Source organism: Rhagoletis pomonella, unplaced genomic scaffold (assembly GCF_013731165.1).
Source record: "Rhagoletis pomonella isolate Grant_MI unplaced genomic scaffold, Rhpom_1.0 Rhpom_scaffold_00017, whole genome shotgun sequence".
Classification (NCBI taxonomy): Eukaryota; Metazoa; Arthropoda; class Insecta; order Diptera; family Tephritidae; genus Rhagoletis; species Rhagoletis pomonella.
Window position 1 is genome coordinate 5,140,362 of NW_023458571.1, and position 14,761 is coordinate 5,155,122.

The window sequence follows — 14,761 nt, forward strand, 5'->3', positions numbered from 1 at the left end:
ACTTGCTATATCAATTATTTTTTGCCTCCTTCCAATTTCAATTCATTCCTTTTACTTGTTAGATTATTCTCACTTTTAGCGTATTCTTTAATTTCCGTTAATTTAAATTCAGTTGAGTTTGACACTTTTCAGGATTTTGCCAGAAAAAATTCTTCTGACTAAATCTGACTACTTCGGACTGATGAGAGTCACTCTCATTTTTGCTGTCATTTCCGAGTTAAGGAACGCTTTTTGGACTAAATCTGACTACTTCGGACTTTTTCTGACTATTTATGGGAGATAAGGAACGCTCCTATATTTAGAGTACTTAAAAAGATAGGAACAAAAACAGAGAAAATCATAAATTTGAGGAACTAAGCAATGTTACTCAACAGCGCTCTGCTACATAAAACACTGTTACTCTTTTCCAGAGTGCTTGAGTATGTTGATTGCATTCAGTAGTATTTGAAAACTTCATAGGTAGTCCGGTCAATTTAGACCTTCGAGGTTACAAAAACTCCCACCCAGCTGAAAATTGGTAGGATTGTTCAAAACACCATCATAAATGAAATCTAAAAAGTTCTCATCGATCCGATACCTGGAAAAAAAGTTACTCGGGGTCAAAGGTCACAAAAACGGGGTTTGTGCGATTTTCAGCAAAACGGTAAGTTTATCATAAAATTAATTTAGACAAAAATTGTACATCAAAAATGTCCTAATACTTTTTTTTCCAAGAGCCACGGTTTCCGAGATATAACGATTCAAAAAGTTGTAAGAGTTGTAATCGGCATAATATGTATAAGTACAATAAAGGTGGCGTGGAAAAATTTAGAACTTAGAAACACGATTTGTTGATGCAAGAACCGTAGAGGAAATGTGATTAAAAATTAACAGAGTGTCCATAATACTTAAGCCTTTGTTGGAATGCGAATTGGTCCCTTTCCGTTAAGTAATTTTGTTCCGCAAACCACATAAGCCTTTACATTAGATATTCAGGAGGGAGGGGAAATGAAATAGAAATTAATGAGTTCTTTCTATTTAGTTTGGCAATAGGAATAATAATAGCAGTTTCCCACTCTTGATGATATAACCCTTGAGATACGGCGAGATACGTATGATTTATTAGGACGGGGTACGCGATTTTGTCTGCACCAGGGCTTTTGCCTGTCATCGAAGAGATGGTTGCGTCAAACTCTTCAATGGATAAGAGTAAGTGAGAATTGTGGGAATCTTCGGACCAAGTGGAGGCAAATTAACATATACACATCACTTTAGTAGTGTCATAATCCAAAAAATAAAAATTTTGAGTTGAGTATGCATAAATGATCCCTACGTCTTTTTCTATGTCGTGTAAAAATGTCATAGCTGTATTGATTACCAGTATCTCACTAAAACAAAATATGTATTCATTTTTAGTATCGGAGTATATGTAAATTCAAAACTTTAAAGCCGTTTTTCTCGAGTTTGACTTTGAGTTATGACATTATTGAAGTAAATGAGCGGACATGTACATATGTAAGCTACCGGCCAAACCCGATCCTAGGACAAGCTATTTTTGTAACTCTCATCAGTCCAACTCAAGCTACGCAGTCCAAAAGATTGTTGTATCCAATTTGGTTACGGTTGGACAGATATATCGCATTAGTTAGGACTAGTTTAGCCTGGGCAAAACTAGTTTGACCTAAGATAGGATTTTACCGGTAACATATGCATACATACATACATACATAGGCACATGTAACTTACCCAGTCTTTATTTGACCTGCCACAAAAAATGCTAATGGAAACAATTTTCCAGCAAAGTTGTGTAGATAGAGGATTTTGCTCTTGTAACAAAATATTATTGCAGATAGTGGATTTTTCAAAAAGAATATAATACTATTAAAGCTAATTTTTAAGTTTGACATTATTGTCATGGCTGAAAGATTAATAAGAGGTCACTTCAGCATCAAAAACACATTTTCATCAAAATTGCAGATAGAGGGTATTGAATATACATAAGTCAGCTCTAACATTAACACTATTAGGGTACTCACAGTTCTATATTATCTACTGTGTTAATTTTGCCACCTGGTAACTTTAAAACATTTTACCATGTGGTAACTTTGTTTGTTGTTGGTTCCCATACTAATTAGAGATAACACTTTTGGGCAAAATTACTAGACTTTGTCTCATGTTTATGTTCTGTGTTAAACTGGCATCTATCGCTGCTTGCACATACATACATGAATTTCGCTTTGGGCGCAGCGCTGCTTGTACATAAGTACGTCTTTGCGCCTGCCTGGAGCTGGCAAAGGTTATTTTTTTTTTATTTTTGCGCTGTGCTAGCTGAGTATAAAAAAGAGAAGAGAGAATAGAGAGAAATATGTATGTGGTTTGTTGATGCTCTCTAAACACAAACGCGTGAAAGGCAAACGGTCTAGCAATGCGTGGTATTGTTGATCAACTTAATACTTTATTTAAACATAAGGGTTGCTCACAGTTCGAGTGTGTTATCTTGTTAAAGTTGCCACCTTTTAACTTTAGAAGTAAACTGTGAGTACCCTATATGTTGCATTAAACGAGAACTTCCAAAAATTCTATAAAAATACTTGTGAAGGAACATCTGTTTTGTGGAAGTTTAACAGCATGGTACTGCTGATTTATGTTCCTCTTTTTTTCGGAACATAATTTGTTTGAGTACTTTTTTTACAAGCTTTTATTTAACTTCACTTGTATGTATGTATCAGGGTTGTTGCGAATATTTGCATTCGCATTCGCAACCGCGGAGTTTCCGCATTAATTTTGACATTCGCATCCGCAATAATCAAATCGGAGCTTTTGCGACCCGATGCAATTCTCAGAAAGGTGTTATTGCACCGCAAAAAAAAAAAATATAACTGAAAGTCCTCTCAACCGGTGCAGCGTCAATCGAAGAGAATCTACAATTTTGTCAAGTTTCAAGTTTTTCAAGTTATTCGCCTTGAGCGAGTAGTTATTTTGTGGCGCAGGTTTGAGTTACGACACTTTAAGAAACATGCTTTAGCCCAATTCCAATTTTTAAACTCAAGCACTAAATTAAAAAAAAAAAAACATTTTTAAAAATGACTACTTTTTCCATTTTTTATTTACCTAAATCACCTAATTACCCACCTAAATTATTTCTTAAAAATACTTGACATCCGCATTCGCATTCGCATCCGCGGATGTCTAAAATTCCACATTCGCAACATCCCTAGTATGTATGTATCTTTGTATGTCCTGTAACTTTGCAATCAATATTTAACAAACTTCCCGATGAGCTACAGACTTGAAACTTCAAACTCAGCTCAGTACTCGAGGACAATGCAATATAAAAGATGACTTAATCCGCTAGGTGGCACAGGAGTCGAGATATTTGTAAAACCCGCATTTATAGTCTGATTTGGTTCATATTTGGGACATATATTACTTATATGAAAAGAAGTAAATCCAAAGAAATTGCCGCTAGGTGGCGCAGGAGTCGAGATATTTGTAAAACCCGCATTTATAGTCGGATCTGGTTCATATTTAGAACATATATTACTTGCGTGAAAAGAAGTAAATAAGCAAAAAAAATTGCTGATAGGTGGCGAAGGAGTCGAGATATTTGGAAAAACCGTATTTATGATGCGATTAAGTTCACATTTGGAATGCATATTGCTTACATGAAAAGAAATAACTACACAAATTTTGGCAGTTATGTGGCGCGCGGGTCTATATAATTAAAAAATCGGCATCTGTGCTCCGATTTGGTTTATATTCAGAATATGTGTGTTACCTATTTAATTGAAATACATTGAAAATTTTGTTTGTTAAGGTCAAATCTCGCACGTTAGGTAAAAAGTGTAGCATAAAAGCAGCGTGCTGAAAATTTTCTTCGCATTGAAAGAAATGGACAGAAAGAGAAATATACAGACAGTTTAATATTAATTGCAAGATTTCAAAAAACTAAAAAGTAGGAAATAAAATTATAGTTAAAAAACTAAAAACACGCTTTTATTACAACAAGAACTAAAAAGTATAAAATAATTCATAGATATAGCGATTCCGTTTAAGAAGAATAGGAAGTTCCCTAACTTGATTTAATTTAACTTTTTTAAGTTAGCTAAAAATAGGATTAAAGTGATTGGCCCATAGTCATAGTCAAAATAAAGTCCACTGTAAAATTTGTTGCAATTTTTTACAGATATCGCATTGAAAATTATGTCAATATGCTGCAACTAACTTTACAGTGGACTTTATTTTGTCTATGAATACGGGCCAACCACTTTAATCCTATTTTTAGCTAATTTAAAACAGTTAAATTAAATCAAGTTAGGGAACTTCCCATTCTTCTTAAACGGAATCGCTATATCTATAAATTATTTTATACTTTTTAGTTCTTGTTGTAATAAAAGCGTGTTTTTAGTTTTTTAACTATAATTTTATTATGTATACAGCGCTCAATATCTTCACTTCTCTTCCTTCCATACCCTTTTTGTTAGAGTATGAGTAGTTTACATATTTGAAGAAAACTTCACAGTGAAGCAAACTGAGTTCCTATGCAGACCTTTAGTATGTATTTACATAAGACCGTACCAAAACAAAGTTCAATATGTTCCAAACGATTCTGAGCACACTAGCCCAGTAAAATTAGCATTTTTCTAAAAAAGCATTGTAGTTTACTTCTATTTGACACGTAGATCATAGATCCACAGTCGTACTCCTAAATTTCATATGGCAACATTCCGTCATCTTGGATTTTGGGTTTTTTTGGGTCTTTTGCGATTTGCAGGCTTATTTTGCACCGTAAAAATTAAAAAAAAAAATGATTAAATATAAATTTTGTAGAGAATTTATTTTCCCAAACTTTTTATCTAGAAGGTTTAAAAACAGAAACATTTTTTATTGTAAATAATCAGCGAAAACTACGACGAATTTTTACATTACCACAGTTTTCGCCATTTTTCAACAATTTCTGTTAAAAATACACAATTTCATTCTCCAGGACTTTTATACGAGCATTTTTTTTTGTACGATGCTTAGATCACGACCGGGATCGAGCCAAACGTAGCGCCGTAAAATTCTTTTCCACATCACTTCAACTGGTACAGTACGATGGCCACAACTCTGTACGACGGATTACAAAGATTAAGGTCTTAAAATTATCACATAGGCGCCCCCATTAACAACAATGTGGTCTTTTGAAAAATTCAACATGGCGTCTAAACTAACCGTAAATTAGATTTTGCCTTACAATATTTGTGCAGGTTCTTATGTTTTTGAGGTTGCTGATTACGAACCTAGGTATGATTTTAAAAAGAAAAGATTATCCTATCATGGTAAACTAAAAAGTAATAAAATTTTTCCGATAATGGCAACCTGTAATCAATAGTAAGCAGCTCAAAAATATACCCCATGATGAACATCGTCTTGACAATACATTTTCCAAGCTTAATAGCATACCACGATACAGCTAAAATGAATACCGAGGAGATTTACTTTAACTAAATATCTACTTATTATTATCATACATGTAGCTCTCATATAATTATCAGTAGGCAGCTGATGCTTACCGAAAATGTACGTCGTCACTGAAATGGAAAAAGTTGTGACTCATAATTTTTAATTCAATTCAATTTCAATTCCATGAATTCCATCATATCAATCAAAAAGTTAATTTTGAATTATTTATTAGCTACGACTTTTTGCATTTCAGCGACGATGTTTGTTACGTTTTTACAACGATTTTATCAACTTGCAATGTTGTGTGTCCAGACCAGTATTGCCAGCAACTGGGTTAATAAAATCCCATCCAAATATAACCTAAGTCCCCTTTCATACTAAAGTTATGACAGAAATCCGGCGCTGTATGTATCTATTATACATAAATGCTTTCCGATGAAAAACACAAGTATTTGCATTAGAGTGGTGAAAAACGCGTGTGAAAAAGTAAAGTCGGAAATTTAATGCAATGTTCTATACCGAAAAAATATATCCCTATTTCTTTATTTTGAAATAAAAGAATATTTAGTGGTCGCTCAAAGCCCTTAAAGTTGTCTCTATATTTTATATGGGAAAAAACACTTTTGGTAGAAATAGTACAGAATTCTTTAAAATTAACATTTTTCGGCTCTGTTTCACTTCAGGAGACTCTCAATAATAATACCCAATTTTTTATTTAGCCATTTTTTCATAGTAACTATATTTTATATGTCCGCCAAAAACCCCAGAAAATGCGATGATTGTTTATTAAGTAAATTAGGTAGATTTTACTACACACATTGCATTTAATCCTTATTCGCTTATTCTAATTATCTTTCTCGTTTTGATCTCAGTCAGAAATGAAAAAAATCGTTGGCAGTTAGCATTAAATCAAGGAAGGATAATACAAGACTATATCTTCCATAAAATTTCGATTTAATAAATCTCCACTGCCCTTTTGTTAACGACTACCTCCCAAACGTTTATACTTTACTTGATAATAAAAGCACTCAAAATACTTTTTCGTTCTTTGTTTAAATCAAACTGGTCAATATCTGTATACCGCTATGCACTCTAAAGACTTGCTGTTAATTATTTTACATAAGTTTACAACAACTTAAGAATCTAGAAACTCAAGACATTTGAAAAGAATTATTGATTAGAAATTTTTCTAAAATTTTCAAAATACTCAAAAACTTGCTATTAAAATTAATTTCAAGTGAATGAAGATCCGCTAATAGGATTGATAATATGAACTGTTTCATAGTTATCAATTACTTACTAAATTTTATTGCTTGGTATGGTATGCAAAAAATCCCGTTTTTCGACAGAAAATCCCATTCTTCCTTCCGCCAGAAGTTAAATATTGCGTCTAAATATATGCACTATTTACATACGCTACAACGAAAATAGACGACACGCCATTTCTTTAAATGAAATTAACTGCTGCTATATTCGTCGTCTCAGAAAACGGATGTCGAATGTTACAAAACACGGTTTTGAGAAAATTGACTTTGAAGTTTAAGGTCGAATTAATCCGAAACTGTACGGTAGATTTTTGTAACTTTTGAAGGAGACGTAGTTGGTGTTATTAGTTTTGATTTCCCATATTTTTACATTTAATATCTCTTAACGTTAATGAGAAAATTTACTTTTCATTCCGTATACATTTGTCGTAAGTAGCGTTTACTCACCACTTTGTTTTGTCCACAGAACATCGACAATAGTAAAGTATCTATTTCAACGACGATGGTATAATTTGATGAAAAAAACAGACATATTTATTAAATAATGATTACTTATTAGAAAAAACATAACAAAAACATAATCATGTATTTAATAAAAAAAATCTGTACATCTCTTATGCTGTAAATATGTTACGAACATACGTTTTCTTTATATAAAAACAAAAAACAATACTTAAATTCAGTCCTTTGTACATTTTTATCTCTTTCATTTCATTGGAGACTCAGTGCAAGCTAAAATTTAAAAATTTAAAATTTTAAAATTAGTTACTTAGTTTAATTTTCAATTTTAATTGTATCGTTATAGTAGAGGACCATCCAATTGTCGTAAGTTCAAAGTTTTGCGATACATACGACAAATGTTTTATGATTAAAAAAGGATTACATTTGTATGGGAATTTGTCGTATGTGCCACATACGACAAACGTTTTATGATTAAAAAAAAAGGTACGTTTGTATGGGAATTTGTCGTATGTGACGCATTTTCAGCACATACAACAAAAGGCATACCCAATCATTAATATTATGTAACATACAACAAAATGCGCACGAAATATCTCAAAAACTAATGGAGATATAAAAAAATGGATTGCAGAAATCGAAAGAGCATGTCCAACTTAGTAAATCTGCATCAAAATCCCAAAATCGTGATTTTGCACATTCGTCATCCGTTTTCTGAGGCGACGATATGTTTGTATTTACATAAGTATGTTTATACTAAACGTGAGCAAACACCATTTTGCTTGCATTGTCTTCTTTTCTCTTTTCACTGCAAGTTGAATTATTTTAATATCTATTGCAAAATTGTATGCAGACAAGACTAATAAGTAGAAAATAAATACAATAAAATAACTTTTTAATATACAACGCTTTTATAAATGGACTTAAAATTAGAAAATAATATTTCTCCGTCCCATAGAATTTGGTTTGATAACTTTTGATTTTGAAATTTTAGCAAAAGTCATTATAAACCATTTATGAGATTGAAAATTAAAAGCGTGGGGCGCATGTAATAGACCTGAGTTGATATGAAAGGTAATATATGTATGAATGTGGATATATGAATAACGACCGCTTAAAATCGATCTAAAATTTGTCCTTTCTCTGTAGAAATTTTAGATCTATGTTATGTAGTTTGACTATTGTCAATTAAATCTAATGCTTTCTTTTAAATAGTTTGTGAGTTGATTATTCAGATCAAATAGTGTAAAGCAAATGTATCTACTTCTAAAAGACCAGGTCTTACTATGTACAAAACCTATATAAATAAATTAAATTGAATTGAATTTGTATTGCATGCGCTCCACGTTTTTCGTTTTCAGTCTCATAAATGGTTTATAATGACTTTCGCTAAAATTTCAAAATCAAAAGTTATCAAAACAAATTCTATGGGACTGAGAAATACTATTTTCTTATTTTTAATCCCTTTATTAAAGCGTTGTATATTAAAGATTTTTTATTTTATTTTATTTATTTGCATTTCAGCTGACGATATGCTGGTATTTTACTTGTCGAAGGGTTATAATTTGATTAACATAACTTGCAAGTTTATGAGATAATTGTTAACAATTATTCATTTTCAGGCAAATAAACATAACTTGCAAATTTATGAGAACAGTTCTGTGTATACAACATTTATAGAAATCAGGCATCAAAGAAAAAAGTTATAGAAAGCTAGTCGAACCAGGGTGCCCAATTTTTTTTTACACTCGGGATATACATACATATGTACTCTCATGAGTGTGAGTGAGTGTTCGAAATCGCTGGGATCAAATTGAACATCGTGATACGGTCTAATGTAGGTACATGCGCTATCGTATTAACATTAATTCTCTTCTAATAAGAGTCAACTCAATTATCCCAATTCCTACCCGCCTAATTTGCCATAAAGAGATTTATTAAGCGATGGAATTTTCCATATTATGTACATATGTACTTACATATCACGATTTAATAAAGAGGCGACGAAGAAAACACGATTCTAGCTGTTTTTAGGACGTTGTTACGGCGGAAATTTTCATGATGCCAAAATCCTCTCGAGGTAGGCTTCCAAGCGTAGTGAATTAGGCGCAGTATCCTCCTCACACATAGGCCAATAATAGTAACGCTGTGATACCATATGGAATACTAATCCCTTTTGGCGTCATGAGCTTTACTGATAGTCTTATTTCCACCTGTGAGATCTCTGCCAATCATGCGTAATCTTTTTTTTTGATCTTGCAACTACAACATTGGTGCGATGCGTATGCCAACAAAAGTTCTTATAGGGAAACTCAAGAGCACAGAAGTGCGTTTTCTTTATAGGAGGGCCAAGAATCCTCGCTGTCCCACAGGATGACAAGTTTTCCGGTACATTGCTAAATGATCTCTTAAGTATCTTTCAAATGAAGCAATTGAAATACCTACGGTGATCTTTCCTTGTTAATTCACCACTTTTACAATTCGTGGTAAAATTTATGAATTGATTTCTGGGTAGATGCAAGACCGCATGACCGTGCATGAGGGCGTCTGAAAACTAAATTCGTATAACTTAAGCATAGGTCGAAAGCAGACCAACCACACGGGGTTTCTATACATTTCGGCTGCAGCGCCATCCATTGGGTTCATTTTCTGCAAAACCATTGCTTACTATAAAATGAATACGTGTTTTGAATTTCAACCCTAACTCCAGCGGTACTAATCGGGTAAATTTTTATCAAAAGAATTTTTCATCATACAGGTACATAGCTCACATTTAAAATTTGAACGAAATCGGTTAATAAATACGATTTTTATAAATAACTCTACTCCAGTACCACCTAGCGAGCTTTATAGTAGCATGTAATTGGACCATATATGTATGTAAGATAACCTCCGACAATCTGACGGAACTCTATTCAGTGTTTTTTGAGTTTATTCCGAACAACGAAAACGGCTATCATTATGAAAATAGGTATGTAGAGAGGACTGTTTATAGCGAAACTCATAAAAGCAGAGCTCCATTCTTTGTGAAAAATTAAAAAAAAATCTTCAAAATTTTCACATAAATTTTACTTTACTGAAAATTAAAGACAAAGTTACAATATTTCAATGGGATTTAGAAATCTAGGAGAAAATGGTTCCCAATCGAATGATACTTGCGCGTTTACGTAAATGTATATCGATCCAGCCTTTCCAATAATTACCACTTTTCGCCATAACTACGGTATTGATAACATATGTAGCTGTGTAGAATTTCAGGACGTTAGCGTAAGCAGTTCCAGAGATAAGCTATATGAGAAGTTCAGTTTGTATGGAAGGAAGGAGCCACGCCCCCTTTCCCAATGTATTTGCAATATATGCATCAGTGCTAAGTTTCAGTTCCCCAGCGTAATTGGTTTTAGAGATATATTGGTTTTTTGCGTTTTAGTCTGTATAAGAATTTTGGGAATATTCCGAGCTATATACCGAGTAAATTTTTGGTCAGAATATTTATTTTCAACTTGTTGCCAAATATGAACCAAGTCGATGCAGCCGTTTAGTAGTTTAGTGAAATACATTGTAAAAAGAACTGTATGAAATTGTAAAACGTGACGTCTCAGATTTCTTTTAAATTTTTTGGCAGCAACAACGAAAAGTTTTAATTTTTTTTAGCGAAAAACCTTCCACACAGAAATAAAAAAAAAATAAGTTTGTGGTTATATCAAGGCGAAATTTTGAGAAAGGTCCGTTGCTAACTCTAAATATAAACAACGACGCACTGGAAAAAGTTAATACGTTCAAATACCTGGGAATAATGATCGACGATAAACTAAAACAAAAAAAATTTATTCTATATTTTCAATTAGAGCTCTAGCAATATGTACATCGGTGAAAACTGCATTTAATTCCATACATTAGCTTTTGCGTGATACGCTTACAAACATACAGACAAATATACCAAAATTTTATATTTGGCTTCTGTTGATCTAATAAACCCCATATTAATTTTTCTTTAACATCTATTACGTACAGATATCGGCCTGTTGCAATTTTATTATTCTCAAATACTCTCATTTGATACCCATATGGCAGCACTTAGTTTATATTATAAATTTAACTGAATTAAAGTTTTCAAACCCGCTTCAAGAATATTTTCAAAAGTAAGCTTCCTAATCCTCTTTAGTTTAATATTCGTATTGCAATATTTCATTTATTTTACAAATTTTAATGAATACAATTTTTCAATCAGTTGGCAAATCCCCTAAAAATATTTTTAGCATTAAAATTTCCTGGCCTCTTTAGTTTGATGCCAATATTGCAATATTTAATTTATGCTATCAGTTAAATTAAATTAAAGTTTTCAAATAGGTGGCAACCTTCCACAAAAATATTTTCAGATGTAAGCCTTTGTAAATTTCTTTATTTTGACAGCCATATTGCAGTATTCACTTTACCGTATCAATTGACCTAAACTGAAATTTGAAACACAGGTGGCAACTCTCTAATTTTTTCTTCTATATTGGAAGCTAGATCTCTAGCGATACATCGGTGAAAACTGCATTAAATTCCATGTTTTCGACTGATGCGCGTACAAATATACAGACAGACGGAGATTCAAAAATTCTAAAAATTGTTTATTTGGCTTCTGTAGCTTTAATAAAAACCCACTATATTAATTTTTCTTTAATATCTATAAAAAACAGACATCGACCTGTTTCAATTTTATTATATGTATAGATGTAGATATAGATTTTATTTATTTAATGAATTTAATACAATAAAATTTTTCAAAAAGGTGGCAGCCCTCCCTAAAAATATTTTCGGCAATATAATATCCTAAACCCTTTCAGTTTGATACCCATATTGCAATATTAAATTTATCTTATGAAATAAATTAAATGTAAATTTTCAAACAGGTGGCAACTCTAAAAAAATATGTTTGGCTGTAAGCCTTCTTCAGCCTCTTTCTTTTGACGCCCATATTGTAATACTTATCAATTTACCTAAACTCCAATTTTCAAACAGGTTGCAACTCTCTAACTTTTTTATTCCTATATTTTAAGTTAGACCTCTAGCAATACATCGGTGAAAACTGCATTCAAATCCATGCATTCGTTTTCGAGTGATGCGCGAACAAACATACAGACAGACAGACAGACAGACATAAATTCTAAAAATGGTTGATTTGGCCTCTGGTGCTCTAATAAAGACCCCCCACATAAATTTTTCTTTAATATCTATAATGTACAGACATCGACCTGTTACAATTTTATTATATGCTATCTTTTTTCCATGCAATCAACTGGTGTTTTTAACATGGGGGATGTCCTACGAGATGGCAATTGTCAGATTTTGGTCAGAAATATACCAGTCTCATACTAGGTCAAAATAGACAGAAAAATCCTAGTCCAATTATGGACCAAAACCACTACTTTGGAAGTCAAAAAATAAAATGAATTCATGAATATACAATAAAAAAACTTTTGATTAAGTACACTTTAATACATTACACATTTTTATTTAGCTTAGATTTGCCAATAATTAATGTTAAATTGTTTGAGTATTAATTAAAAGGGAAAATAAATAGATACATAAATATTTCAAACTTTCGAACCAAAATTTAAATGCATTATACATTAAACGTTATTAAGAGTAAAAGCTTTCAGGTACAATAAATACTATATTTTTATCTTTTTCAATAATAATGAATATGGAAAAGAAAACATTTTGGTTAAACATAAAACTAACATTTTAGTTAATTTTTGAGTGAACTAAAATAAAGATAAAAGTTTTCATTGAAATAAATTAAATTCATTAACTTTGCACATTTCAGTCCTTTCTTTTGAAAATTTTTAAAAAGTAATAATTAATGTTTAAAATTTGAGATTCGGATAAGAATAAAATAAATAAATAATTCAAGCAGTTATTAAATGTTCTTAATTTTTGTTGATTGATAATTGAAATTAATCAAATTATTATTTAATCGTGTAATTAAAAAAGTCAAAGATGATTGAAAATACTCGAAAATAATAAAGTAATGATGTAATTAAAAATAACGAATTAATTAAACATGTTTGTTTAAGTAATTAATTATTAATCATTAAAAAGGTGCTAATATCAGTATTTAATCATTAAGCGATTATCCAAAAACATGCTTTAATTAGTAGTCATTATGAATATTAATCATTATTTAACAGGTATGGTATAATGGCGAGTACGGACTCGCTTTAACGATTTACAATATACCCAAATAAAAGCTATAATATTTAGTGTAGCCTATTGTATTAAACTGTCGAAGTCAAATAAAACAGGGCTTGAATAAATCGTTTTTACTTCGTACAAGTCTGGTAATTTTTGAACTAGTTCAGTTTCAGTCAGGAAATTATAGTTGTAAACTAGTATTTTTCCTGACTAGTTTGGGGTTTCACTGCAGGGATGTTTTCCATTAAATATTTTCAAAATTGTTTCGTTACAGTGTATTTGGTATGAGTGATAAAAGCAGTATCACTAACAGCCTTCCCAATAGTCCTATTCATACTTCCACGTCGGCCAACAACAATAACAACAGCAGCATTAACGGAAATAATGGCTGCAATAAGAGTCCAACTCTGCTCAAGAATAGCAATAGCAACAGCAGCACAGGCCTTATCAACGGCAGCAACAACAATGGACCACCAAGTCTGTGTAATGCCAATGGCAACAATAACAACAACACATGCAGTGCCAATCGTAACGTTCTCGACAATGAATCACCATGCTTCCGCATGGATGCCGACGTGCCGTTCGGCGAGAAGGAGCCCGACCCAGACAATATCAAAATGTTTGTTGGGCAAGTGCCAAAATCCATGGATGAAGCACAATTGCGTGAAATGTTTGAGGAGTATGGTCCAGTACATTCAATAAATGTACTGCGCGATAAAGCGACTGGAATCAGTAAAGGTAAGTGAATTTAATAACTATATATGTGTGTATGTACCAGGGTTGTCCGCGTTAAATTCTAACATTCGCACTCGCTTTCGAGTTCCCAATAATCAATGCGGAGCTTTTACGAGCGTGAATGTTGTGCAAGTACACCGATAAAACTTATATCTGGCAACCAAATGAAAAATTGTAGCCAATTTTTTTTTTCGTGGTCGTGGGAATATTTGTGTAACAAAACAGGGCAAATGGCATATATATCAACATTGATAAAAATGTCTTTAAACATATTATTTCGTAAGCTATGTATATAAACGAGTTATCAATGCGCAGTCATACAAGCTCCCACTTCTAGTTGACCTTTGACGTACGTCAAAGAGAACATAGTTCTTTTAATCTACACTAGTGTTCGCCCTGCGGTTGAAATTCAACCTTTTAAATTAAGGGGAGATGAGGTGGACTTAGCCGAACCGAGTTGAGTTTAGTTGAGTTGATTGACGTTAATTGAGCTGAAATATCTCGAACAACATAACAGAATATAACATAACGTAACATGACACAACATAAGATAACACAATACAAAACAACACAACATAACATAACACAACAAAACATGACATAACATAACATAACATTGCATAACATAACATGTAACGTAACATGTAACATAACACAACACAACACAACACAACACAACACAACACAACACAACACAA

The 14,761-nt window shown here is 32.2% G+C and overlaps 1 protein-coding gene across 1 annotated transcript in view; it reads left to right on the forward strand.

The window, feature by feature from the left end:
• The window catches only part of LOC118749506 (CUGBP Elav-like family member 4), a 237,117-nt gene that overhangs the window by 46,654 nt on the left and 175,702 nt on the right, over nucleotides 1-14,761 (forward strand). The window contains exons 2-3 of the mRNA XM_036484299.1: nucleotides 13,325-13,329; nucleotides 13,603-14,066. Of these exons, the coding sequence (XP_036340192.1) occupies nucleotides 13,325-13,329; nucleotides 13,603-14,066 (469 nt within the window). The remainder of the gene's footprint in view (nucleotides 1-13,324; nucleotides 13,330-13,602; nucleotides 14,067-14,761) is intronic.